Raw genomic sequence first — 27,752 nt, 5'->3', positions numbered from 1 at the left:
TAGCTAGGTGGATCGGAAAGAATCCAGATTGGATTCAGTTGGGGAGGCACTGATGGACTGGATGAGTCAACACATAGTGCTGGGAAGTATACAGAAGTCTGACATAATTCAAATTTATTGAACAAGGGAGAAAGATGGGAAGAGATTAGGGAATGAGAGGAGACAAGGACATTAATGTAGCAAATGGAGATAATATGGGTTTTCCAGAAGTCTTCAAGAAACATGACTTTGATCTCGTAAGCAGCAGGGAGTCACTTCTGTGGGAGGCAGGGGTCAAGGAGGGCAGGAGATAAGATCAGAAGGGAAGATGAGCTCTCTGACAACTTCTGTGTGTACTTACTGCTGGAGAAAAATGAATCTACAGCCCTGGGTCATAGGTCTCTGGCATCATGGGTTCACCTGAGGAAAGATAGGAGCTGGACTACAACAAGGCGTGATGAGAACATGGAAGTATTCAGGCAGGAGGGCGTGTGCCCTAGTGTGGGCAAAAAAATGGCACTTAGCTTAAGGAAAGGACAGCTGTTAGAACTAGTATAGAAACAAGCAATGGGAATCAGTGGGATACAAGCTATTGAAAGAAAAAGAGACGGTCAGGTTGTTCAAGGGTATCTTACACCAAAAAGGAATCAGATCCAGCAGAACTCAGGAGAGATCTGATGCTTTTGAAAGACTACAGGAACATGTGACTGTGAAATCAAAGAAAACATCACCAACAACTGTGAAACCAAACCGTGAATCAGGATTTGGATTCTGGACCTTGAAAGTCACCTCTGCCTGGGGCTCAAAGACATTTGGATTTGAGTGTCTTCTCTTGGCCTCATTTTGTTAAGTGGATGTAGACTGCACTGCAGAGATGAACTGGCTGGTCCTTTCTACAAACTGTTGTAGAATTAAGCAGGATCTTAACTTCTCACATGCATGCAAATATTGGCATGATAATATGTAAAAGACAGGCAATCTACCAAGACAACAGGAGTACTCAGCACTGGATTCAGGATTTGTGGAGCTGTGTGAATAACTGTCTTTCACTTCAGTAGCTGAAGCAGAGAGACACAGGAGAGAAATGAATCCACCTCTCTCCCCTGCTAGATGGCTTGACAAGAGGAGAGAGCTTCACCTGTTCCTTCTCTAAATAGCCTTCATGAATCTCACCCTTCACTTTCTCAGATGTTATTAAAAATCAAAATTATTTCAACATTTCAGTATTTTCATTTTGACCGGTCCTACTTTGTGGAATAGGCCTGAACTCAATAATTGCTTCAGTGTCCCCTAAGCTGCATCATTCAGGAAATAAATAACTCACCAAAAGAAAAAAAAAACAACTCTACCATCAGAAGGGAAAGTGCTTGAGGGCTACTATGGCCCATGCTCACCATTCTGCCACATACCTATGTTAGTCTGCTAACACCCATCCTGTTCTCAGGATGGGTTCCCATCTGAAGGTTGTAATCCTCCCAGAAATGGAAATACAACCCTGGCATTGCCTGCAATAGCTGCAGCTTGGCAAACTGTGTAGGGTTCCAAAACCAGCTTTGAGACTATTATCGTCTTGCTTTTTCAGATTAGTTATTCTGTGACTTCCAGTTTTAAATTTGTCAGTTGGTCCCTGCAACTCATCTGAGCCATCTGCTTCAACAGAGGGCCTGAGTTCAGAGAGAATGAAGGGGAATGAAGAAAAAGATCAAATCAGAGCTTTTGATGAGACTGCTAAACAAAGAGGAACATGGAATTCAGCAGCAGGGATCCTGGAGCCTTCAAATTCCTCCAGTACCTCCCTTCCAGAATGAAGAGACAAGGTCAGACTTGGCAATAAATCAGAAAAAATATTTGGAGTCTCTGTACCAAACAGCATCTGCTTTAAGAGCAAACAGTCAGGGTCCAGCATTCAGTTCCAGTTTTTCTTTCTTGTACTTGCAAACACTAAGAAACTCATGAAGCTATTAAAATAAATTAAAAGATTCTTTTCACAGTTGCAACGCTTTACTGAGCCATGCTTATCTCAGCCTGCCATGGTGTTGGTCGGGGGTGGGTTCGTGAGCAAGGATCAGTCCTGCAATTGTTAAACAACATTCAGCGATGTATAATGAACAATGTTTCAGTGTCTGGAGAGTTTCAGCACAGGCTGCTGAACGGGACAGTTTTGGAGATGGCCGAACACCTGTGCTGCTGATGAATGGCATTCTTCCACAGCTCTCAATTAAATTCTTTCCATGTTCTTAAAGAATGACTAAGCAATTCTTACTCCCAAAAAGTGAATGAATCTATACTTTTGAAACATGTTAATATTTAAAGTGTATTTTATTTTTAGGCACTGTATGTGTGTCAAGCTGTTCTCTTGGCAAAATAAGAGCAACTCAGGCGACTAGCAGAGCAGGCCAGCAGAATGGGATGATTCACAGTAATCAAGCTTTGAACAGATGCTTTTCCAAATTGCTTCTGTGATACTTCTCAATTACAGCTCCTACATCTGACTTACAGGGCTGTCTAAGCTCCTGGCTTCACTTTGTCAAGCTGCCAGCCAACACACGCACTGATAAACTTATTTAGCAATTCTTGATTCAGCCCTTCTGTTTTAATTCTTTGCTGAGTGCTGATTTAACCTCACAGCCTGCCTGACTTGAGAAAACTGACAAACCTGGGGTTTGTGCCTGATAATATTAATAGTGTTGAGCTACTCTGTTGAAGTCAGAACTTGGGTTGAAAAGCTTGTATCATGCAAGAGAATGAAGCTGGTCCCCAATACCTCAGCACTGGCTACTACCTCTGCTGCCAGGAGTAGGGAGTGAAAATGATCCTTCCATGTCAGCGGGCAGAAAGAGGAGACTAAGGCAGTACGATGGCTCTGTTTCCCTCCTTGTGCAGTACCACAGTCAGCACATTTGTTCTGGCAGAGCATGACAGCATGGTGGAAGGAGAGGTGACAATAAAAAAACCCAAACCCTAAACTTACTGCAAAATTAGTGGCTTGATTTCCTATGCATTTGCACTTCCACTTAGGCTTTCTGATGTAAATGTGGGTGATGCAATTTTTCCCTCAGTGGCAGCATCAAAGGGAGAAGGCTTTCTCCTCTACTCAATTTCCTAGTTTTCTGAAAACTTTCAAAGGCCTAATATTTCTGAGATCTGTACCCTCAAATATGATTCAAACTGGCCAATGGCTTAAAAAGCTATTAGGGAAAAACTGTCATTGGGGTAGACAGACATAAGCACAAAGCACACACGTTGCGTACACACACTCACCAAATCAGGTTAAAATGACTATTAACCTAAAGGGCCCTCCTCTGGGTTCCCAGAGCTGTCCGTTCTGACTTTCACCCCACAGGAAGGGAAGGACCTGCATGGTACTTTACACAGACATAAACACATCACAGCACCAGCCTGACAGAAGAGAATTAATGGCTAATTTCAGAGGTAATGTAGCTGGAGATATTTTTAATATGTCCTGAATCTACTTTCTTTAGTACTTCTTTCTCTAAATTACTCAAAAATAAAATGTCACATATAAAGTAACACAAGCTACAGAGAAATTTTCACTAAGAAAAAGCCCAGTGTGAGCTTTTCTCACACTTAATAAAAAGAAATCTCTCAGGTTCAAACCTGAGCTCCTGTGAAAGAAAACACAAATTTGGATGAATACCACTGAGCTCCTTGCAATGATTGACAGCAGCCAGAAGAGTCCCCGGTGCCTCACAGACACAAGTCAAGGCACAGTCCCAGTCCTGAGGCCTTTATAGTCTGAATTCAGAAATGACAGCACGTGAGGCTCACAGGGGGACTGCACCTGCAGGCAGCACTGAAGAAACTTACTGTCATAGTATCCTGCAGAAGCCAGTGGGACATTTTCATGCATGCGTGTTCATGTTATTGCTCTAGGTCTTTGTGCTAAAGTATCAGGACCAACAAGGGGAGAACTGCCTCTTCTAGTCTCACGTGCTTCTAAATAAAACAACCCTGGGAAGTGCAGAAGCTCCTATATGCTTGTACGCTGCGTAGGTGAAATTTCCAGTTCTGAATCAAATCTGTGTGTCGCTGATTGAAAACTATGTGCTGAGTCGGCACCATGGTTTGTAGGGGTTTTCTCAGCTGTCAAGCCCCAGTCAGTAGGTGGCTCGTGGAGAGAATTTGCAATGGTAGCAGCTGTACTTTCCAGCTACGCAGACAGGATATTTTTGTACAAGCCTGCTTTGGTGCCCAGTGGCAGTGGCTTCCTGTCAGCTGCCATGTAATGAGATGCATTTCCAACAAAGCCACCTGATTAATGATAGCATAAACAGTTTCATGGCATTCACAGAAAATGAGTTGAATATGTATTATATCCGATCTAATTGTACCAGCTATCATAATCATCATGGGCTTGATCAAAATCTTACTGAAATCAATAGGAGTATTACCACTGGCTTTGGAAAAGGCGCATTAAGCCATTTCCTGGCTTCTTTTACTTAGTTCCCACCCCCAGAAGGCTGGTCTTTGTCTTTTTCACTTCAGTATAAAGCCAAAAAACTGTATTTACTCAGTGTTTAGACCATGTTGTGGCTCACAGACACTGCTGCCTGAGTGGGTATTCTGCATCTCTGAAAACACACCAGTTCATTGAACAAATATGGACTACAGTTTTCCCTTGTTTGAAAATGCAACAAGCAACACAGATAAAGATAAAAATAGCAAAGAGAGGGGTTGTTCTAAGACAGTCAGTCAAAAGTTATCACTTTTAAATCTGTCATTCAAACAAGAAAATACCAAGGATCTAACCATCACAGCAAACACGTCTGCACTGCAACACAAACTGCAGCAGTCAAGAGTTGGGGCCCATCATGGAAGGGACCAAATGCTCTCAGAATCCAGGACCTTTGCTCTGAGCCGAGAGCATTGCACCCTTCCCCATTCCTCAGTTTCAGAGAGACATCCCAGAGAATGCAAACATGCGAGAGGGCTGTGCCAAGAACCTCGTCTCCTCACTTTGCTCCACAGAGGGAGAAGGGAAATGGGAAGATCCAAGTGAGACAGATAAACTCATAGAAAGAAATCTGGGGCAAATCAGAAAACATTATGGAAGAAGGAAGTGAGACACAGGGAAGAAGAGACACAAAACTGAAACATAATTATCAGACTCTCATGAGGTAACTGACATGTCTGAAAGAAAACGACAAAGCTTAGGACTTCAATAGTCCTAAGCAATATGTTTGTGTTGCAGGATCTGAGGCCCAGGTTCAGGAAAGCATCTCTACTTCAGATGCTGCTTAAGTATGTGTCCAGATAAAAAAGGTCAGGCAAGAATCACAGGGAAAACCATCTGGAAGGACAGAGCAACTCCAGTGAACAAAGCTGCTTTTCTGAAGTCCAAGTCAACAGACACTTGTAAGAGGTCATCAAAGGGATTAGAAGGAGCACCAGTACTTCCCCAGAACTGATCAGGAGTCAAGACATAGGGTGAGAGAGGTATAGTCAGGAATTTCATCCATACTTGGACCCAGACAAGACCAAGGTGGAGATAGTACTTTCTTTCTGACCAACAGACTAGAAAATCAATAGCTAGAAAAGCAGACAAACTAGGGCATAGAAGATAGGAAACATGAGTCTACAGGTTTCTTAAACAGAGATATAAAATATAAATTCTAAATAGAAATCTAACTTCAGTCTTTTACTTTTCTCTCATTTCAAGAACAACAAAGTCTGATTAGACTGATGGACTCATTACAGAGCATCAGTTTAATGTTCCAATAAATAAAACCATCCACACAGAGTTTCTTAACTTACTGGCCAGTTTTCTTATAAATAACTGCAGTGTTTACTCTGTTTGTCTACTACAGTGCAAATATTGCTGTACTTGCTAGAGCTTGATGGATGACATTATTAAAACCAAGAAGTAGATCCTCAGCAGAACATTAATGTGTACCCAGCAATCTAATTATGGTCAGGCAGAGCCTTAATGCAAACAGATCAGGCAAAATGGCTACACAAAAATGTATGCAACTACACAAAACCAACAAATATCTTCAACCTGCTGACTGCTCATGACCACTAACTAAAGTAGAAATACAAGGCTAATTCTAAGCTAAGCAAACACAGAAATCCTTAGCATTCTACAAATCATGCTGAAAGAGTACAGAAGGAGAAAGATATTTGAGGGGTTGGGTCTAGGATTTTTTTTTATTATTTTTTATTCTAAGAAGTTCAACATATTTCTATCAGCTGATCTAAAAGGTAAAAAGATTTGTCAAACTAATTCAGACAAACACCTTGCAGATTATAGGTTTCTGAACCTGAAACTTAAAAGTGTGTATAGCTGAACCCCCGTGTCCAAATAAAATTCCAGGGGTTCAAAGGACAGTTTATATATACACATACATATACACATATACACCTCAGTGAGAACTAAGCTAAAATTTCACGATCTCCTACAGTCACCTTCCTATCTAAATTGGCAAGAACTTGATAAGGAAACCCAAGTATTTTCTACAAGGAAGATGTGGTCAAATTCAGGTATGTAAAATTCAAAGTACTCTGCCATGCACTGAGAGACAGTAATTTTTTTCCAGAATGGGCATTATCAAAAGATGTATACATTCACATAAATAGATACAGAAGTGCAAACATATGCACAGATATATTCACTTATTTTTGCATTGATCTAACCAGGAAGCAACAATAAAAAAAGAAAGAGGACCAATTTCTCTCTAGTCGGTATCCCACCCCAGAGAATCATTATACCTCTTCAAAATAAATAATTGCTCAGAGGAAACAGAAAACTAAATGTTAAGCCTATCAGAGCCACTGATCACGAGTGCCATGTTTTATTCACTCAGGGTTAATGAAGATGGGTGTAATTTCCCATCTAGAAACCGATGCAATCTGCAAGACAGCCAAAAAGCCAAAAGATCCTGCAAATCCAAATCTTTCACTGGATACCAATGCTGTTGATTATTAATGCCTTCTCTCTCCCTAAGATGTGCAAAAATGCAAAATCTTATTTTTGACTTCATCAGCCTATCCATTTCTCAAAAGACACAAGCCCAGAAGCAACCTTTGTTCCCTGCAGTATCTAACTAAAAATTTTGAATTGGCAGAAATATAATGGGCCTTTTATCAGTACTTTTCCCTACTTACTCTTCAGGCCACTGAAACCAATTATTTCTCATGTTCCATGACCACAAATGTCAGACACTAACTACTGCAATGAAACTCCATCATAATCTTTTAGAAAAAGCTAAGAATGTGAAGCCCACTGCATCTCCCCTTTCTCCTTGTCTGTTCTGGCAGGAGGAGTCTTCAAGAATTCCAGCAAGTCACTGAGCCATGATCTTGCTTCCTTTCCCAGAAACTATGTTGGCTTTCTTTTATCTCTTTTTATCTGTTAGCCCTATTTGCTCACCTCTACTCATTTAAACTTTCCCAAGAAATGAGGTTAAAAGAATTGTTCTGGATTTTCTGGACATTAAACAGAAAAACGTGAATTTGCTGATTCAGCAGGCCAATCCTTAGCCGAGCATTATCTCCACACCAGATGTTCTAAGGTGAGGCCAAAAGATGACCAAAATTATCCAAAAGACATCAATTCTGAGCAAATTATGAAGTTACCATCTTTTCTTTGGAAACAGTCTCCTGGGGAGTAAAAGAATCAGCTGGGATGGCTGACATGATTACTGCCTGTTTTCTGCATCATCCTTCTCTAGAGTTTGTCATCAGGGAGCAGCAAAGGCAGGTGCTGCTCCAAAAGGGAAGGGGAGCTGAAGTCAAGCATGATAAGGCAGGTAGATGCAGTGGCCTCACTGACAAAGGTGCAGTACCACTCCACCCAAGCAAGGTGAGCAGAGAGGTTCTTAGCAGAGCTTTCTTGAAGTGCTTTCCTCAAAGCTAGACACCTGAACCACTACCTAAGTTGGCCCAGGCAGCCAAATTCCCAGGAGGGCTGGGGAAGCACTCAGGGCCCTGACATTTGCCATCCCCATAATGCAAATGCATCCTGTATCCCCCTGAACTGCCATGGTTCACAATCCTACATGTTAGTGCAAAATTATATGATAAATCATCTTAGTCTTCTCTAACTGCTTCATCCTTTTTCTTAGCTTCCTTGGTGCTTCTCTAAATGTCTTTTCCGCTTCTACAAGCAACAACTACTGAAGGAAGTTTAGCTCCTCAATCACTCACTTTTTATGACCTACCATTTAATAAACCGCAGGATTCACAGTGTTAAAATACAGAATCCTTGTCCAACAGTCAAATATAAAGGATTAAAAAGAGAGAATGCTGAAATATGTTGGAATTTTATTTAGATGGCATGATTTTTCAGGTGTAGGGTATCCAGATAAATTTGCATTTAACATTTAAATTCACTTCCACTATGGGCAACAGAGTATTTATACCACTTCTAACGGCCTAGTTGAGACCTCCAAGTAGGTGAAATTTGCTCACTTTTTCATTTACGACTATAGCACAAAACAGTCACAGCTGATCAGCTTGGAGTCAGGAAACTATTAAATACAATTATATCACTTACAGTTTGCTGCATTGCAACCATTACTCAAGTGTGGGACAGAACCTCTAAAAATAAGACTGTATTTTTAGATGCTTAAATACAGCTGTGACCACAGATCATGAAGCAGTCATCTTCTTTAGCCCCTCAATTTTGCTGAACTGTGAATACAGCGCAAATCTAACTATGAAGTGGGATGTCCCTGTAAAATACTGATTTTGCCAACAAAGTGTAGGTGCTTCTCTCTAACACACGATGGCAAGCCATAGTCTGTGCGTTCTTGGGTCAGCTCAAAATTTCATCACCTCTCCCACAGCACCTGCCATTAACATTGATCTTGTACGGGATCATAGCTGGAGCACACTTCCTACTGCATTTTCAGCATGCTGGTAAACACAGGGAAGATTTTCAGTGGTGCAAAGTCCTGTTACGTGCCCAATTCCTATTTGCATTATGTGTAGCACAATCACAACTGAAAGACTTGGGGCTTGTGCTGAGGCAGTAGAAGTAGGAGAACTGTTAAATAAAAACAAACAATATTCCAAGGACTAAAACTGACTTTCAATCTATTGAGTGAACTTGGTGTAGCAAAATCCTTCCAGGACCAGACACCCCGCAAAACAGGCTAGGTATTATACTAGGTCATGTTACCAGATGGTTAACCAAAGTCGAAAAAAACCAAATGGAAATCAGTGCAGGTCAAGCTTCCTTCTCGGGGACAGTGTGGGGGGAAGTTTTATGCACACTTGCCAGTGCTGTTTTCTTGGTTATCACTAGTAAAATCTCATCTCTATGTTATTTAAAATTTGCTCTCAAAATTGCATTTAGTCTTGGCAGCTGCAAGACGAAAGAAATGTAAAAGTACAGTAGGCAACTGTCCTTCATTTCCTTCCTTTACTCTTACATATCCTGTGTGCAACTGGAATGCTTCTATTTGATTATCCAGTGGAGCAAATGCTACAATGAATGCAATCATGCCTTATTACCCTACATGTCTGTAGCCTATTGCGCAGCTATGTACAGATGTTTTTACACAGCTTGGTTTTTTAGCTACAGGGTCTATAAAACAATAGAAACTATCTGAAATGTTTTCAAGCCAGCAAAGGATAAAGGCACTGTAAAGCAGTCAACTGGATAAAAGCCATCTTATGTCTGACAGGAGGAGAAGAAAAACCTCAGAGGTTTCTCAATTATAATGCATCAGCTTTCTTAAACAATATGTGGCTGCAGTCTACAGCAAACTGACCAGGCTGGAACATGTAAACAGAAGTAAAAAGAAAGACTCAAGCAGTGGAAAGAAGAAACACAAACCTCTGGCCTGTTGAAGGGTTGAATCATTACTTTACTGACCTGAAGAACTGGCTGCTGCCCAAAGAAGCTGAGTTTCCACTGGGAAGGCCTGAGAAGAGGTAGCATTGCCTCCAGCTGAGGGGCCTGGACTGAGACTCAAGAGCTGTGGCTTAGCCCCCAGCCAGCTCTGTCCTTTGGCATGTCCCTTCACATCTCTAGGCTTCATTTCCTCACTCAGTACAATGGGGATAACAGTTCTGATCTCTTTGGTAAAGAGCTTTGAATTTTACTGAGGAAAAGCCCTATTTTCAAATTCATTTCCTTCTCCTCTCAATAAATTCTTTTTTACAAATAAAATAAAATGCAAAAACCCCTCAATGTATTGTTTAATGGCACAGGTCTATCAGGGAGGCACCGTGAATTAACAGGTATGGCACTGGATTGGAAGTCAGGATGTGCAAAATCTGTTCCCTGCTCTTGGATAAGAAAGAATGAGCAACTGCTTTTATGACTTCCATGTTTTCCCTGTCCACCTGGTTTGAAACATGTCACAGCAGCAAATTCTGCTTTCTGCTGCAGAGAACCTTGGGTTGGCATTTCTAGCACAGATAACAATAGCAAGCAATGGGTTATTTGTAGCATACTGACAGCAGGTTTGACACTGTAGAAAACAAACATCATTTCTCTTTCCACAGCCTTATATTATAAAAGAGAAAGGAGGAAGCAGGATGCGCTATGCAAGCAGAAGAGATGATTTTATTTATGTTCATTCTTGCGAGAATCCCCCAGAGAAACAAATCCTCAGCAAGGGGAAGTGATGGAACTGGGGTGTGAAGCTGGTGAAGCAGTGCAGAAAGCATGTAAAATCTGCAATCTGCAAGTCTCCATTTACATGGATGAGGCAAGAGACAACAGCAGAAATACTATAAACCCCAAAAGACAGACATGGTCTGTCCACAGACCTAATATAATGAGATTGTTCTGCTCATGTCTGCCTCAAAGGCTTCTCAGCTTCACACACACAGTGGCAAGGAGCAGTTCCAGAGCTTTTCTTGACACTTGTTTGGCAGTGTGTGCTTAGCTGGACATCAATTCTGCCGTCAGCTTGTCTGTTTGCAAACACAATGACCACTTTTAGAGATAAACAGCAGAGATACCTTTAAATCGTGATTAAATAGTATTTAGCCATAAGCAAAGCCTTGGTTCTTAGGCAGTGTCTCACAAATCATCTCTAATTTAGAAAATAATTGGGGCAGAAAACTGCCTAGGAAATAAAACTATAATTCAGAAGTTCTAGCATAGTATATTTAGGTGAACCAAAACCATAAGAACTGCCTGTCAGGCAAAAGAAAAAGGAACACTAAAAAATTATGTTTCTGATTGTTTTTTACTCCATGCTAGCAGGAAAATTTACTGAATTTCTTCTGCAGCACACTATCACATAAACTCATTGGGAACTGTTAGTTAAAACAGTAATAACGAGTCCTTTTCCCTACAATGATTGCATGTCAAAGCCCCAGATGTAGGAAGGGGGTGAGGGGTAAAAAGATGGGGAAGGGAACGTCTTATGCAGGTATCTGCCCTTTAAGCTAGGAGACTGAAATTCCCAGGTGCTTTGTGTACATGTCAATATAATTTCACACAGACATAAATGGCCCTGGAATGGAATGCAGCACATGTTTGCACCCGTACCAGTCAAACTGCACAATGATTTAGCGCATAAAGTGAGTTATGACATGGAGTTGAAATGAAAGAATAAAGTCAGAGTATCAGAATAAATATCAACAAAGTTGTAGCAAATATTTTCACTTGTGACATACTCCTTTTAATAAAGGCAACAGAAAGGAGCTTAGTTACACACCAATTTGACATTACGCTAGGATTTGGTTTGGAGTCCTGGGTGCCTGATGGGAAAGTACCATAACAAAATTCTTGTAGCCAGTGAGTTTTCTGAAGATATCTTTCATTCAAATAGTAATCAGCACCCACCTTGTACAACGACAAGATGTGATGGCCTGAAGGATATTTACTGAGAAATATGTTGCCTGGTAAAGCAATACTATGGTTCCTTTCCACAGCATTTTAGACAGTTGTTCTCTTGTTCATTACCATGAACTGTTAATAAAACCATGGGAGAAGGTAAAGTTTTCAAGCTAAGATAAGATCAAACGTCCTGCACCAACTTTGGGTCAAGTCACAATAAGGAAGACAAAAACTCTGGCTTAAAGCCTTACTGGAGGGTCAAGAAAACAGAAAAGCAAGATTTAAGATCAGCGAAGATATGCAAACAAACAAAAGCAGGGTGGTAAACTGATAAGAAGATTTTGGACATGCTGCCTTACAGCTGACAAAGACTATGTACGCATTTCAGCAAGCCAGCTTAAATATCTATGAGCATTAATTACCAATAGCAGTTTGATGGTGAAGGAAATGAAAGGTCAGGTACAGAGCAGGAAGTGTGTTACTCCTCCCCCCTGGCAGTGTTTAGTTCCAAATTACTAAGAACAAGCTAGCTTCAAACATACACCACCACTGTGAGGCCTATTGTTTTATCTTGTGGGATGGGTGCTTACTAAGATGACAGACAGATAAATAATTGGAAAATAAAAGTGCTTGAAACACATTTGGGTGCTACAAAAGGAGAATGATGTATGGAGGGGAACTAATAAGGAACTGCTGGAGGTTTACAAAGAACAAAGTGTAGTAAACGTAGGGAAATTCTATGACCTCAGTGGGCAAGCCATGCGGTTAGCATGATGGAAGACAGACCATCCAGGCTTCTCCAGGGAGAGCAGCCTCTTAGTGTCCAGGCCCAGCTGAACAAAGAGAAGATGAAGGAACAAAATTGAGCAAGAGCTTCTAAGAGCTCTGAACTACCACCAAAGAGAAACAGACCCTTGGCAAAAAGGCAGGGGAAGGAGGTTAATCATGAGAGCAACTGAGGGTCTGTGATACTTCAGAGCTAGGGACTGGAAACACATGGAAGAGGGAACAATGACAAACGTACAGAACATCTGTCACTAACCCTCCCTCCACTAAACACTTTCATTTATTTAAATTATGCAAGTTAATTCTTGCCCCCAAGACTTGAAGCAATGTGTTGAGATAGCTAGAAATTCAGTCCATAACTCTCACAGTTTAATAAATTTTAAGAACAGAACAGACTGATCAATCTCTTGTTTTCTACAAAAAGGCCTTACAACAGGACCATATAAGCTCCAAACTAAGGACAGTATCTTGTGTTTGGCTACTGCATCTCTTCCAGAAAGACAGTCATTTTTCAGCTAAGGAGACCAAGAATCCACCACTGTCCTTACTATATGGAATAAATAAAGACAAACCTAAACAAGACTACTGAGCTGCAAAACTAACCCAAAGGCAAATGAAATTCAAATGTTCTACTTTCCATAACAATAAACAGAAAATAAGTCTCTATAAAACAATATCAGCACTTCACTCAACCAGCTACATTGCACACATTTTAAGTTTTCATATAAATCAGTGAGAAAGTTGATGTATTTAAAAATAAATATGTAGTCTGTTAAAACTGGCATGCCCAGCTTTTTTATTTTTTACAGACTGGATGGAAGGGAATGGATTGTGTATATATGGCCTTTGTTTGTATTTTCTGTTTTTCTTGTCTTTCCAAAAGCAAACTGGTCAGCTTCACTGTGGTTTCTACTGGGTTTTGTTTTCTATCACAGACTATTGTTTCTTTGCAAGATTTTAAAATATTTCAGTGATTTTGAATGCTCAAATAGCTTAATAGACATGTCAACTGATTTTCAGAAAGTACAAAGGACCGTCCTCGGGATATCAGGCTTTCCAAAGATGTCTCAGGTACCCCAAACCAACTAGTCTCTCTAGAAAAAACCTCAGCCAGATTTTTGACAAAGGCCTAAAGGAGGGTTGCATGTCTCAGACAACATGTAAGAACAGGACCAGGATCTGACCCCACTGAAATCACTAACAAAACTCTCACTGAGTCCAGTGTAAGCAGGATTTTCCTCTGGTCTTTAGCTGTGAGCCTGCGAACAGCTGGGCAAACGTGAAGCAGCCTGGCTGAAGCCATGTCCCTGAAACAAGAAGGAGAAGCGCACACAGGACACTGAAGCGAGGAAGAGCAAGGGTTACGGCAGCAGGAATTCCTGATTACTTGAGTGGTTGTGCTCATCCCAGTGCTTCTATTAAAATTTATGCAATCTTATATTACACTCACTTGGCAGACAAATTTTTTTAGTGGGAATTTGGAAGAGGAGAGATTGCTAGCTGGTGAAAAGAAATTGGAAGGCCGTTGTGGGTAGGGTGGGGCCTGAGAGATGGTAGTGATGAATATGCCCAATAGCACAGTTCTGCACTGTCTGGGTTGTGCAGCCAAGCATTTATTCCCTAGCAACCAAAAGGCAAGGGAAAAAGCCTTCCACTGCACTGTACCATGGCTCCCTTTAGTTTCATAAAGCTAGCAGCCTGAGTCTCCATTGCCCTACACAGCCACAAGTGACATAAAAATTTGCAATACTGCGAGGTCCCTTTCTTTCACAAACACCAAATCAACTTGACAGTGTTTCTTTAAGGGACATCTTAACCTACAGTATGTTCATTTTAATGCATTAAAGTGTGTTTGATTTTAGTCTGAAGGACAGTCCCAGCAAGGCTTTTGCTAAAGCCAGGCACTGCTTCTCTAATGAATTGTTTTAAGCAGCAGGTATTTCTATTTATTCTGGCATCAAATAAAAACCCGCCCTGGAATATACAGAAACATTCAACACGAACCACTATGGAAAATGTTTTTAATGTGAGAATTCCTTTTCTTTTCCACTCACAGCAAACCAGCTAGTCTTTTCCCTTTCCTTGGGGATTAATTCTTTGTTGTGACACTGTTAGGAGACTGGAATCAATATTACATAGGGAGGGGAGGAAGATTTAAATGAACAGTACACAGTACAGGCAGGACCAACCAGTTACTTGCTGTGGACAGGACGCGACCCGACTGCAGAAGCAAACGGCCAAGGAAAAGGTAAAAATGTGCAGTCCTTTATTCAGGTGTTTTATGTGGAATAAAAAAGGGTTGAAATCTACTTGGAGACATAGACCAAATGCCTTGTTTGCAAAATGTCGGTATATTTGGAAACACTTTACTATGATAAACTCATAAGAAGAAAGCAGGGTGTAGCTACAAAGGGAAGGAAATTGGCTAATAGCATCATAACATACAGCTTTCTGGTACTTTTCACCCATAGCTCTCTACACACTTGAAAGAAGGAAAGGACTAAGAAACGAACACACTGGTACAGCAGAAGGATGTCATCTTTGCAGTCATCCAGCAGTGCAGTGGCAAAACCAAAACCCAACTTCCCCATTCATGTATCAGTGTTTGGAAGGCTCAAGAAAAAGGACACAAATTATGGAAGGATTTATAATCTTCAGGACTCTCAGTAAGCTATCTTTGAGCCCTTTAATTAAAGCCAGCCAGGAGATGGGAATGTTTTTCACAAAACATTGATTCACTTGTGGAAACAGTCTGGAAAACTGTGTTTCTCAATCACCTCCGCTCTGATGCTCAGTTTTCTCCAGGCAGCTATTCCTTCTACTAAACCTGCCCATCTGCAGTATGTACACTATACTCTGCTTTCTCTTCCCCGACATCAAGCCGCAGAAAAGCACATGTGACTGTAGCAGAGGTAAAGACATTTTTAACCAGGGCAATTTAAGGATATTTAAGACACATTCTCATTTTCCATTTCCCAATTCCACACTGCCCCCACTTTTATTATTAGCTGAATACAGGGAAGCTTCAGCTTGGATCTGGGGTAACATGTACACTGAGGAATCAAGGCCAAGCTTTGCCTTGAAATATGCAGGATCATTCCTAACTAACCGTAAAGCTGCTTATTTGGCACTAGCAGTGGAAATATTGAACGAAAGGGGCATTCTCAATCTGCTTATGTCACAGAAAGGTTGGATTCTGACAACGTGCAAGGCTCCAAGCTGCAGCCTGATATTAATAGCTAGACATTAAACTCTCAATTTGGCTGGCTTAGAGGCAGCTCAATTGGAACAAAGATTTTTCTGCAGGAAACGGCAGATCTGGTTAGAGTCACATCACGAGAGATGAGTCTGAAGCAGCAGCAGACTGCAAACTTTTTGACCAGTGTGTGACAAGGCTGTGTCCCGCAAAGCAAACCGTCCCTGTTCAAACTGCACAGCATATTGGAGGTCCCGCAACTGAGGCTGTTGAAACACAGTTGTTGCAAATGTATTGCACACAGGCATATTGTTTTCCTTCTGTCCACCTCCTTTTGAATTCATTAGTTCTTACAGCTAACTTAGACAACCAATTGGGGCAATAAGCATTCACAAATTATTTCTTAAACAAATGTGGTTCTGTTTCTTGATGCAGCCAGTGGGGTATCACCCCACAAAGACATACCTACATATTTTCACCATTTTTGAGCTTGTTTCAGCCATTATGTAACCTTCCACACTACCTTGGCAGCTGGGCCAAGAAAATTTGAACGAAGTCCCCAGAGCAACTGGTTTCAGTGAGGGGCCCCTGCCAGAATACAAATACAAACCTCCTGCTGCTGTTTTCTCTCTGTGTCTGCATGGCAGGCAAAGATTCCAGACAGGTTTTTCAATATGGATCTTTTTGAGCACAAATGAACACCTCTTATAAGCCATTTAAACTTCATAATCTCACTTCCGAACAACAGCTGGGCCTCAATACTTCCACCAGGGAAAGTTTTGCTTCCATATTTCTTACAATATAAAGAAAATAAAGGCACTGTCACTAAAAAAAAACCATTACCTACAGCACTCTGAGTCCTCTTATTTCAGTACACATAATCTAACAGATTCTTTATAGTCTCTTAAACATGACTAAGCAACATTAGATTCTAGACTTGTATTGCATCATATACTCAAGGACATCACACTGCTTTGTATGAGAACTTCTTAAGCCATGCAATCTCCTGTAGCTTTGCACTCAAAATCCTCATTTCACAGAGGAAGACAGAAGCATTCAGCATGTAAGTGACTTGCCAAATGACACACAATGAGTCAATGCCAGAGCTGGGAATAGAAATCAGGAGTACAGAGTCCAGATTCTCTGCCTTATATAGAGCAGTAGCCCCAGTCTCCTAGTTTAGGAGAGTGCCTGCTCACCAGAAAGATGTTTCTTCCTTTACAGGATGGCAGTGTACCACATTGCAATGGCCAACTTTATCCATAAGCAGGTATGAAAACACATATGCATCTGCTGAGACCATGTTCTTCATCTATAAAGGCGAAGTATAAGACGAGAAATGAAAGCAAGTTGCTGTTCTAGAGAATTTTGGGGAGTGCTATAACCTCAGCATCACCATCAAGACCAAATGGATGTCGCTCTTTGGACTAGCTTCTTGCTTTTGCAGGCGGTCTTGCTGATTTGGAGGGGACAATCTGGCAGCTAGAGTGAGGAATAGGAATTTGGCAACAATAGAGACGGCTGAAACATCAACATAATTCTTCATAAAGCAATATGGTATATGAATGGGCATCGGCCTACTTCAATTGTTGCGCTGATATTAAGCCCAAGTAAAGGCCATGTTACACTGCATATATATAGGGCACAGAATGCTGGGTACTAAAAACCTACTTCTCTACAACCGACACCTCTTTTTCCCTGTTCTGACTGACTAAGGAAGAAAACTGGAGGATCTTTCACACAGTTAAAATTTAGTACTACCAACACCAACCACTTTCTCAAACCAGTTGCATGCCACAGATGTACATTCCTTAATTTATTCTTCCTCTGCTGTGAGACATATGCAAATGACACAACAAGGCCAAATTCCCTTCTGGTCTAACATCTGTAATGTGAATGGATTACATATGGGCTAACTTTCATCAGTAAAGAAAAATCACATAGTTATATCACCAATACAATACCTTTGGCAGAGAAAGAGGAATGAAGCTAATACAGTGCTATATTCATCCACAGAAGGCAGAGACAATGATCTCTATATAAATCACAAGTATATAATATATTCAAGGTATCAGACACATTGTCCATAATTAACAGATACTGTCCTCTGGGCTTAGGTCACACATAAGGACTCAGAAACATGAAATATCTGTTTTATGGATAGGAATCCATTAAAATCCAGCATTCCAATTTCATATTGCACCATCGCATTACTCCTTAGCAAGCTGATGACCAAAGGAATTGGTTCTCTTTTTCAGGCTCTACCTCCAGCCACTATGCATAAGAAGTATTTCTCAAGGCAGAGACAGATGAGATATCAGAGTGCAGTATAACTTGAGTGGACTTCATTCAGATTGCAGCCCTACCAGAATAGTTCCTTGTTTTATGGTTTTGAAGAAAACTTTCAAAATATGCTAACAGTATATACAACACAGAGTTAAGGGCCTAAATTGTAGATGATCTGAAACAACTGCAGTAACTTGCCAGTTTGGGTACAGGCAATAATGCTTGAAAATCGATGTTATCAAAATATTTACTTATTTCAACAGTATTTAAGAAAAGATGGTATCATATGTTGGAGGATTTCATCTGTACTCAGGGATAAGGCACACTGCCTCTGGGTTCTGACAACAGAAACAGTGGGGCATAGAAAATGCATAAGTGAAGATGCTAGTGCTTTGCTGCCACATAATGAAACTGTCAGGGGAGAAGGAAGGAAAAGTAGGATTGAAGAGAGCAAAGAGGCCAGACTGGTTTTGTCCCAGGAACATTCACCTTCTAAATATCTTGGAAAAACTATGCTGAAAAGAGTAACAAATGAGTTTAATCTTTATTGCTCTGATCTTCCACTTTCCCCACTGCAGCCACAGCCTGCAGCAAGTCGCGGCACAAGAAAGTACTTGGGTATTGTAAGAACAGAAAAGAAGTCATAAAAATATTTCCTTAGTCATGCTGTCTATGGTAATATAATTCCCTGAATAGAGATCTTCAACAATACTGTCTTTAAAAATGGAAAGAGCTCTGACCTTAGTCAGCATGTGTCTTCCATCAGCTTCTCTCTCTCTTTTTTTTTTTTTTTTAACTTCTTTATTGTATCTTACCACAGCCATGTTCAGATGCAGGTACACAGTATAAAAACTTTCGTCAGTGCAAGTGTGTTTTCCACTGGACACAGAATAAATGCATTGTGAGGGATTCTGACTGGAAAGAAAACTTGGATGTACAGGCCAGTCCTTGCTCATGTTTGAAAAGAAAATGTATGTATTTTTCAGCTCTGTATTTCCTCCTTTCACCTGATCAGTCTCCACAACACAGAGAGGGAAGGACCTGCATTCTGAGATGAGACTTCTGTAGGTAGTTTCAGAGCTCCTACTGAAGGCACTTTCTCCCATGCTCTTTCCTCATCACCCACTATTGTCAGCATAGCAACCCCTGGTCTGCAAGTGTCTCTCTGAACACTGGAGTGTAAGATCAGCTGAAAATCAGGATCCATTCCAAGTTTACATAGAATGTAAAGGGGCCGCTTGACTTTGAGGCAAGCCTAAAAAAATCACGTAATCATCATAGAGAGGATGTTGAGCTATGCCTCCAAACACTGCTGCTACTGTGGTGATTAAAAAAAAAATACCAGAACAGACACAGTGAAGGTAACTGCTAACCTAAGTTAAATACATAAATAAATAAAGTATTTAATTTGTGGGATGTAAGGACCGTGTGTATCCAGGGTTTGGATAAGACTAAAGGCAGTTAGGAAGTAGGAGGAGTAGGAGGCAGAAAAGCAGATTTAACTTGGCTATCCTACAATGAGGTATTCTTCTCTGATGTCTGAGTGCCCGTTTGATATGGGAATGTTACACAGGTTCTTACGATGGGAAATATATTCATTAGTTAGCAAATTCTTGGTTTAGGTGAGAGAACACTGAAAGGAGCATCATACAGACACACCGAAAGACAGTTTCTTAACCTCCACTTATCTAATTCTACATCCGCTCCAAAGTAGAAATACTAAGATTACTTCCTGAACTCAGAGACCTCCAGTGCGTAGAAGGGGTTAATATTTAATGGCTTATTTATAGTTCATACCTTGCTCAACTAATCCATATTTGCATCACAGAGTTATACAGAATAGAAAAAGTAACATCACAGCAAACAAAAAAATGAAAGATTGCACAGAAACCTCCTCTTAGCATAGAGTTGGCTATCAAAATACTCTCCCCTACTTCTTTGACTTACCCACAGTGTCACAAGGCTCGTCTTTGTGTACGCAGAAATCTGTCCTAAAAAGAAAAACAGAACAGAAGTGAAATGTATCCTGTGCCTCCAGACTTCAGGCTAGGAAAAAGCAGTGATGCATGACTCACGTATCACGGGTATTGAGGTTTGGGGTTTGTTTTTTTTTTTAAAACTGCTGTGCAGTCTACCCGATGACAACACAGATAGCAGCATTGATTGCTACTGCAAGATTACAAGCAATTATGTGAATCAGCTGCACATACTACAGCCCAATTTAACAGACTTAAGATTTAGCATGTAAAAGAGTACTGCCTCACGCTATGATGTCAGACTTCTTCAGCCACTGGATTAAAACTGAGTCTCTTATTTTCACAAGGGAACCATAACAAAAAGGAGCAGACACCCTGTGATGCAACAGCACCATCAAAAGTGGCAGGAGGAGATATGTGGGGACACTGCCTGGAGACACAGAACTGATCATGTATACCCAGAAATTCTCAGTTCTTCAGTTTTTTTCTTCTTCCACTAGAATAGAAAAGGACAAGAAAGAAGCAGGACTAAACAGAGAAAGACAGATGTTGACAAAAAAGAAGAAAGAGATTTTCAGGATTTGCCAGGTAACAGCTAGGTGAATTGGCTTCAGTTAAATGTATTACAGTCAGATTTGCCATTTTATGATTTGAATCCAACACAGGTTCAAGAGACTTCATTTGGTCTCTGTTACTCCCCCAAATCTCATCCAGTCTCCCCAGATCTCATCAAGGCAGGAAGAGATACTACATATGCCACTAGCACCCACAAATCAACCAGGGATCCATGGAGCTGTATTAAACAGAAACAGAATAAAAAGCCTTGAAGATCACCATCTAAGCAATGACACTTTATGTGAGAAGATTTTGTAAATGAGATTCCTCATGACAGAAAAAAGAGGTGTGGGAGGAAAAGTATTTTATAACTAAATTAATGGTTTGAATACATTTCAATAAGCACTTAGACCTAAACTTTTAGGAGCTATCTTTACCAGACCTACTTTGCAGTGCAATCTGCTATGAAGAGGAGCTAGAGAAAAGCATCACATGTGCTAAAACATTTCAGAAGTTCCTTAACCCAAGGGAAGCTGAGGAACCATAATCTCTATCATTATGGCTTTCCTCGCCCTGTGGGGAGGCTAGTGAGAGAATCATATTAGTACATTTGGAGTGTGTCATTTGAAATGCCTGAGTCCCCGGTGGGATTTTGAGGTTAAGAGTTTGGCAGGGGGAAGATTAAAAATACTTAGAGAAAGACAATACTTAGAGAATACTTAGAGAAAGATAAATACTAAGAAAAAGATAAAAATAGAGAAATATTAAAAATACTTTCTTCTTGAAGAAAAAATATGAAACTAGGGTTTATAGGAAAAGGGATTTAAGGCCCAGGACTGTAGCTGATGAACCCAAATCCTTCACACCAAACTCCTTTGAAAGTCACAAATCAAGTTGTCAAGGGCTTGAAAGGAGAGAAACAACAGCTATTACCACCTCTTGTTAAGCAGACACTGAAAACTAACCATACTTCAATGCAGAAAAAACCATAACAACCATCAAAGTGTTAAAAAATCAGATAGGAACAAAACAAAATCAGAAGCTACGACCACACACCAGCCCCAGCTTTCATTTTTCACCGCAGCCTTACTGTGTCTTGACACCTTGGCATTCCAGCCTTTCCAAAGAAGACTAATGACAGTCTCCTGACGGAGCTGGCACAAGCATGCCTGTTTGAGTTCCCAGAGCCAACTTGACAGAGGTTTATTTAAGGACTTATTATGTTATATAAACTGGTAAATCAAACAGATGCTTTTCTTGTGACAGGAGGCCATTGCTAGTAAAGCATCTCTCTTCAGGGGCTGGCCAGCTCTGCAAATAAAGCACAGCAATTTTGCTCCTTGCACTGTTGTACACTGAAAGCTGTCTGGCACTTCCAGGCAGCTCCCTGGAGAAATTACCACCATGCCATAAAATGAGGGGTCTCGTAAACGATCCAGCGCAACTTGCAGACTTTCCTACAGAGGTACAACAATCCTTCTGTAGAGAGTGTTGTGATGCTATCTAGTCAGGGAAGACTTGAAACAAGTCAGCAAGAAGAACTGAATGCAGCTGCCCAATTCACGGCATGCGGGCCTGCAAGTATGAAACCTCCTCAGCCCATCCTTTAAACTGTCATAAACACGAGTCCAAGAAACACCACCCTTCTATTCAAAGATTGGGTACCAAAATGCTAGGATTTAAATCATCCAGACCTATTGTAAACTTTTTACCCCCATGTATTGGTTTTGTGTGGCAAGGTTTTGGTAGCGGGGCGGGGTTACAGGGGTGGCTTCTGTAAGAAGCTGCTGGAAGCTTCCCCTGTGTTCGAGAGAGAGCCCATACCAGCCGGCTCTAAGACGGACCCGCCACCGGCCAAGGCCGAGCCAATCAGTGATAGTGGTAACGCCTCTGTGATAACTTTTTTAAGAAGGAAAAAAAAGTTGGGACGGAGGTATTCGGCAGCCGGAGAGAGGAGTGAGAACATGTAAGAGAAACAACCCTGCGGACACCAAGGTCAGTGAAGAAGGAGGGGGAGGAGATGCTCCAGGCGCCGGAGCAGAGATTCCCCTGCAGCCCGTGGTGAAGACCATGGTGAGGCAGGCTGTCCCCCTGCAGTCCATGGAGGTCCATGGTAGAGCAGATATCCACCTGCAGCCCGTGGAGGACCCCACGCCGGAGCAGGTGGGTTCCCGAAGGAGGCTGTGACCCCGTGGGAACCCCACGCTGGAGCAGGCTCCTGGCAGGACCTGCGGATCTGTGGAGAGAGGAGCCCACGGAGCAGGTTTTCTGGCAGGACTTGTGACCCCGTGGGGGGCCCATGCTGGAGCAGTGTGCTCCTGAAGGACTGCATGCCGTGGAAAGGACCCATGCTGGAGCAGTTCGTGAAGAACTGCAGCCCGTGGGAAGGACCCATGTTGGAGAAGTTCATGGAGGACTGTCTCCCGTGGGTGGGACCCCACGCTAGAGCAGGGGAAGAGTGTGATGAGTCCTCCCCCTGAGGAGGATGAAGCGGCAGAAAATAACGTGTGATGAACTGACCGTAAACCCCATCCCCGTCCCCCTGTGCCGCTGGGGGGTTGGTAGAGAATCCGGGAGTGAAGTTGTGCCCGGGAAGAAGGGAGGGGTGGAGGGAAGGTGTTGTGAGATTTGGTTTTATTTCTCATTACCCTACTCCAGTTGATTTGTAATCAATCAAGTTAATTTTCCCCAAACTGAGTCTGTTTTGCCCATGACGGTAATTGGTGAGTGATCTCTCTCCTATCCTTATCTCGACCCACAAGCTCTTTGTTATATTTTCTCTCCCCTGTCCAGCTGAGAAGGAGGGGGAGTGATAGAACAGCTCTGGTGGGCACCTGGCGTCCAGCCAGGGTTAACCCATCACACCCCAAAATCTGTGGCCAAACAGAAAAGCACATCCAAACCTTTAGGCACAAATTAACTTGGTGGGTCTCAGTCTTCTGCCAAAGGCAAGCAGCCACCCCATCACAAAACCTATATACTGAAACTCCTACAAGTCCTTTCCTGGCAATCAGAGGGGAGCCAAAGACTGAAAAGGCATTAAGAAAGATCTATCTCACCTGTGGAGCAGACACACCAGTGAGGTAAGATGGCCCCATCATGGCATTGAAACTGATCTGCTTTTAAAAAGGTTTCAATCACAGGTCTCTCTGGCACATTTTTGAGCTTGACTGCATCTGTATTTTTGAAGGGAGAGCTTGACATGGATGATACTATAATGACACTCCAAGAATATAAAAAAGATATCTTAATATTCACTGCATGTGCAGAGGTCTCTTACCACAGAGACATAGTTTTGTTAGCAGAATCCTTTATAGAGCTATGTTGGAATAAAACTCTTACTCCAAGAGCTGCAGTTCAAATCCAAGATCTGACCTTATCACACTAAGTCTTGGATAATATATTGAAATCACATGCTGTAGCTGTGAAGCAATTTTACTCTTCGCTTTTAGCCACTGACTGAATCAAGCAGGACGTGTGTTCTCACCTTCTAGGGACCTGTGAAATTCTCTGTCATCATCACTTGTGGTACTGAACAGAGTGTTTCTATTAGCAGACTTAAACAATTCTTCTAAAAAAATGACAACAAGTCAATTGCTTTTGTTCAATAAAAATAGCCAGAAAAGAAGAGCTCAGAACTCCTCCTACAGTCACTCCTCCATCTGGCTCACATGAACTGGAAAAAAATACCTAACGGTGCTAAGCTAAATTCTGCAATTCAAGTCCTTCCTGTAAGAAAGAAGGACAGTAGTTGAACTGTGCAACATGAATAAGAAGTATTCTGTTTAATGGACACTTCCCAGCATCCTTCAAATGACATCTTTTGACCAGTTTAACCCTGTAGGGTCATAAAGCTAAAGGACAGAGGAAACTGGTACAGTCAAAAACCTGCCAAAAAAAACTTTCCACATCCATATATACATTTAGTAGCACTATGTGCCCAGTTTCCTCGATGCACATTGAATTGCTTCACTTGCGCATTTAATGGGAAGGCAAAGGGCTGGAGAGATGTGGAAGGGAGGAGCAGGCTGCAAATGGAATAACCACACCAGTATGTCAGGAAAAAACCAAGTCTTTGCTTAATGACAGCTCTGAATTCTGTTCCTATCAGTGTTTTGTCATTCTTCACTCTACTATCATATCACCTATAGTCTAAGAAGTGACCCAAACACCTACAGCCAGGAGGTGGGGAGAACATCAGTATGTCTGAAGATTTCCTAGGGAATGCAAAAGACAGAAGATCAAGAGGGGGAATGTGTTTCAAATAAGACATGCTTCTAAGATCACTAAGATACAGATTCTGCAGACAGAAGTTATTCTGGTCAGCTGCCCATTAAAACATGAAGTACATTATCCATAGATGCCAGAGATCTGAATTTCTGCAAGTTCAAAAACAGAACTTGAACAAGAAAAGTCTGATGACTATAGAGACCACAACGCTATACTCAGACCTTCAGGGCTCTAATAGATTATTCCCACTGTCTCATTTATTTACTGGACAATTGTACATCTTATTTCACAGACACAGAATGCCTCTTACCTGGAACTCAATCAGGTGGACACTATTAAAATCCAATAGAGGGGATATTTGCCACCTAGGTAATCTACTTTTGCATACAAATGAGTATATGGGGAACATCAGTTAGAGGTGAAGTTTCAAAAGGCAAGCATGCCTTGGTGTTTTAAATGAACACAGCCAGATTGGAACCAGAGGGATTTCTTCAGAGGTTGACCCCAAAGAATCTGTTTCTATTCCTAAAACAGCTGCAGCTGCTGAAAATTCAGCTTCTGCTTTTTCTGGCGCAATTGCTTCTGCTGGACATGCTGTTGCTCCCATATCCTCTACCACTGGTCCATCTGTACAGTCTGGGGAGGGTCCAGGGACACACACACACACTTCCAAAGCCAAGAGTAGAAAACCTCATTTCCCTGATGCAGGAATCGGGCTGCTGGGCCAGAAGTCTTCCAAGCAATGCGGCATCCTCTATGCGGCAGAAGCGGGATGGGTTAAGGATGACAAGACACACCAAGAAGGAAGGAAAAAGACTACAAGTACACACGCTGGCCTATCAAACAGGAAAAACGCTGCTCTTATGCACAGTAGTGTGCTCCCTGGCCTGAGCCTTTCTCACAAAATCTGAATCTAGTTTCTAACCCAACTGAACCTGTACTTCTCCAGCTACTCTGACTGCAAAACCCTACAAATTCTTCCTCAGATGCCTGAGTCCAACTCATTTAGCCTGACATTATGCATTCAGTTTTATAAGCTGCGGAGAGACTGCACAGATTAAATGCTCCGCTCATTCCCTTCACCCTGTGCTTAGAGCACATCAGAAGAGATTCTGTATGCTTCACTTGTCATGCAGGACAACTGGATGCCCAGATGAGTTTAACAAAAATGTTAGTTATTTATTTAGGCCCTGATCCAATGAAGCACATGCTTAACTATAACCAGGATGTGCAGCCCATTGACTTCAAAAGAACTATTCACCCTGTCTAAAATGTTAAGTATCTGCTTAAGTGCTTGGTTGGACTACACTGAATACAGATGAGAGGAAAGGATTTGGGGGAACTGCACACATGTCTGTGAAGGTGCATTCTTAGGCACTTTGCTGGCCCCATGCCCACCTCACCAGCTATTTTACTGAACACTCACCAAAATCCCATGGACAGTTTGCAATGTGACTATTAACACAATAGATTACTACAATCAGAATGGCAGTTTATGCAAAAACATGTATTTCTACTTACATTGTTGGCAGAGAAAAAAAGGTGAAAGAGGTGAACAATACTGAACTGCAGTACAGACATTTCTTTTCTCAAATTGGGGAAGAAGGGAGTAGGAAGTAGTGTTTTTATAGCACGTACAGCATCAATTTTACACTATATTTTTGTGCTCACTTTACATATTTAGAGATCATTTCTATAACAATGCATTCTTCATTTACATCTTAAAATATGCAATCAACTTAAAAGACCATGAATTTGCTACTCAAAATTTATGGTAACTGTGAGGAACATGGGACTTGTATTGTGAGGTTGAGCTCAGGTAGTGTAAACTTAGAGGAAAAAGGACTACAGGTTAATAGGGACAACACCCTTTTTGCTTAATTTATCTGGGCCATACCCTGATGTCTTTAATACTTCAATAGGTACAGAGCTGCAGGCTGCAAGGAATTTTGCTGAAGTATTCATACACAAATTATTTCACGTCTGAAATAAATGCAGCAGTTCTCAAACATACAAACAAATTAAGAATGGCACTCCTCCTCTATCTCAGTTGTGATAGAGGAGGGGTGTTAAAGTGTTATTTCCTGGGGCAAAAAGAGAGAAAATTAATTTAGTTTATGGTATTCATCTCTCACTCTCTTTAGGAGATAACTCCCTCACCATCTCCCCACTACTGACACACTGTCTGCTCCTCTCAGACTGTTCAGTTGATTCATACCTACTTACACACAGAACACTTGTTCTCACCTGCGTTCTCAATTCCACAGCTTCTTTCTTCTAGGAAGAAGGCTTTATGCTCTAAAACCTCATCTATTTTTTTTCCATTTATACCCACTGGTGTGAGAAAAAAGTATCACCTGTGCTACAGCCATGTCTTGCCTGTACCCTGACTACGACATGATATAGTGACCATGACTACAACAATGCTCTGGTTCAAAAGGAGAGATGCTTTTGCACAACCTTTTTAAGTGTACACAGAAACAAGAAAAATCACTTTCATCTGAGGCATCTGAACCATCTGAACAGCATGTAGGTAGCAGATGTATCATCATCAACAGATCTTTTTCTTAGATTACTACTAGACCAGATAACCCCGTCATTGACTATGGGCCATTATTGGTTGAAGTAAACTGATAAACCAGACCTTACTATACCTGGTTACAAAAACAGCAGCATCCACAGGAGGGGTGTCATCCCTTGCGCCGGGAACCTGGTTGTTACCAAGGTATTTTGCCCCACCATATTCTTCATTTTGCCATTGACAAAAGCTCTCCAGAGACCTCTCTCCATGATGCCCAATAGACAACTTCGCCTTTTGGAAAAAAAAAAAAAAAAAGATATACAATAGAAGAAATATCAGTCACAGTCTACATAGAGCATTAGACCTCTGATGAAAAATCAGAGGCTCAAAGATATAGATGTGATAGAACAGAAAGTGCAAAACCAGCTTCGTCTGAGCAGGTGAACTAGGGACTTTGGA

The 27,752-nt window shown here is 41.4% G+C and overlaps 1 protein-coding gene across 2 annotated transcripts in view; it reads right to left on the bottom strand.

Moving 5' to 3' along the window:
- Positions 1–27,752, bottom strand: part of ADAMTS17 (ADAM metallopeptidase with thrombospondin type 1 motif 17) — a 201,234-nt gene that overhangs the window by 133,500 nt on the left and 39,982 nt on the right. For both annotated transcript variants that reach the window (XR_008238279.1, XM_052808107.1), the window contains exons 6-7: positions 27,427–27,584; positions 19,959–20,002 (exon numbers count right to left, since the gene is read on the bottom strand). Coding sequence is in view for 1 of the 2 variants with exons in the window: in XM_052808107.1 (XP_052664067.1) it covers positions 19,959–20,002; positions 27,427–27,584 (202 nt within the window). In the remaining variant the exon portion in view is untranslated. The remainder of the gene's footprint in view (positions 1–19,958; positions 20,003–27,426; positions 27,585–27,752) is intronic.

This window comes from Harpia harpyja, chromosome 14 (assembly GCF_026419915.1).
Source record: "Harpia harpyja isolate bHarHar1 chromosome 14, bHarHar1 primary haplotype, whole genome shotgun sequence".
Classification (NCBI taxonomy): Eukaryota; Metazoa; Chordata; class Aves; order Accipitriformes; family Accipitridae; genus Harpia; species Harpia harpyja.
This window is presented reverse-complemented; position numbering and strand designations above follow the sequence as displayed.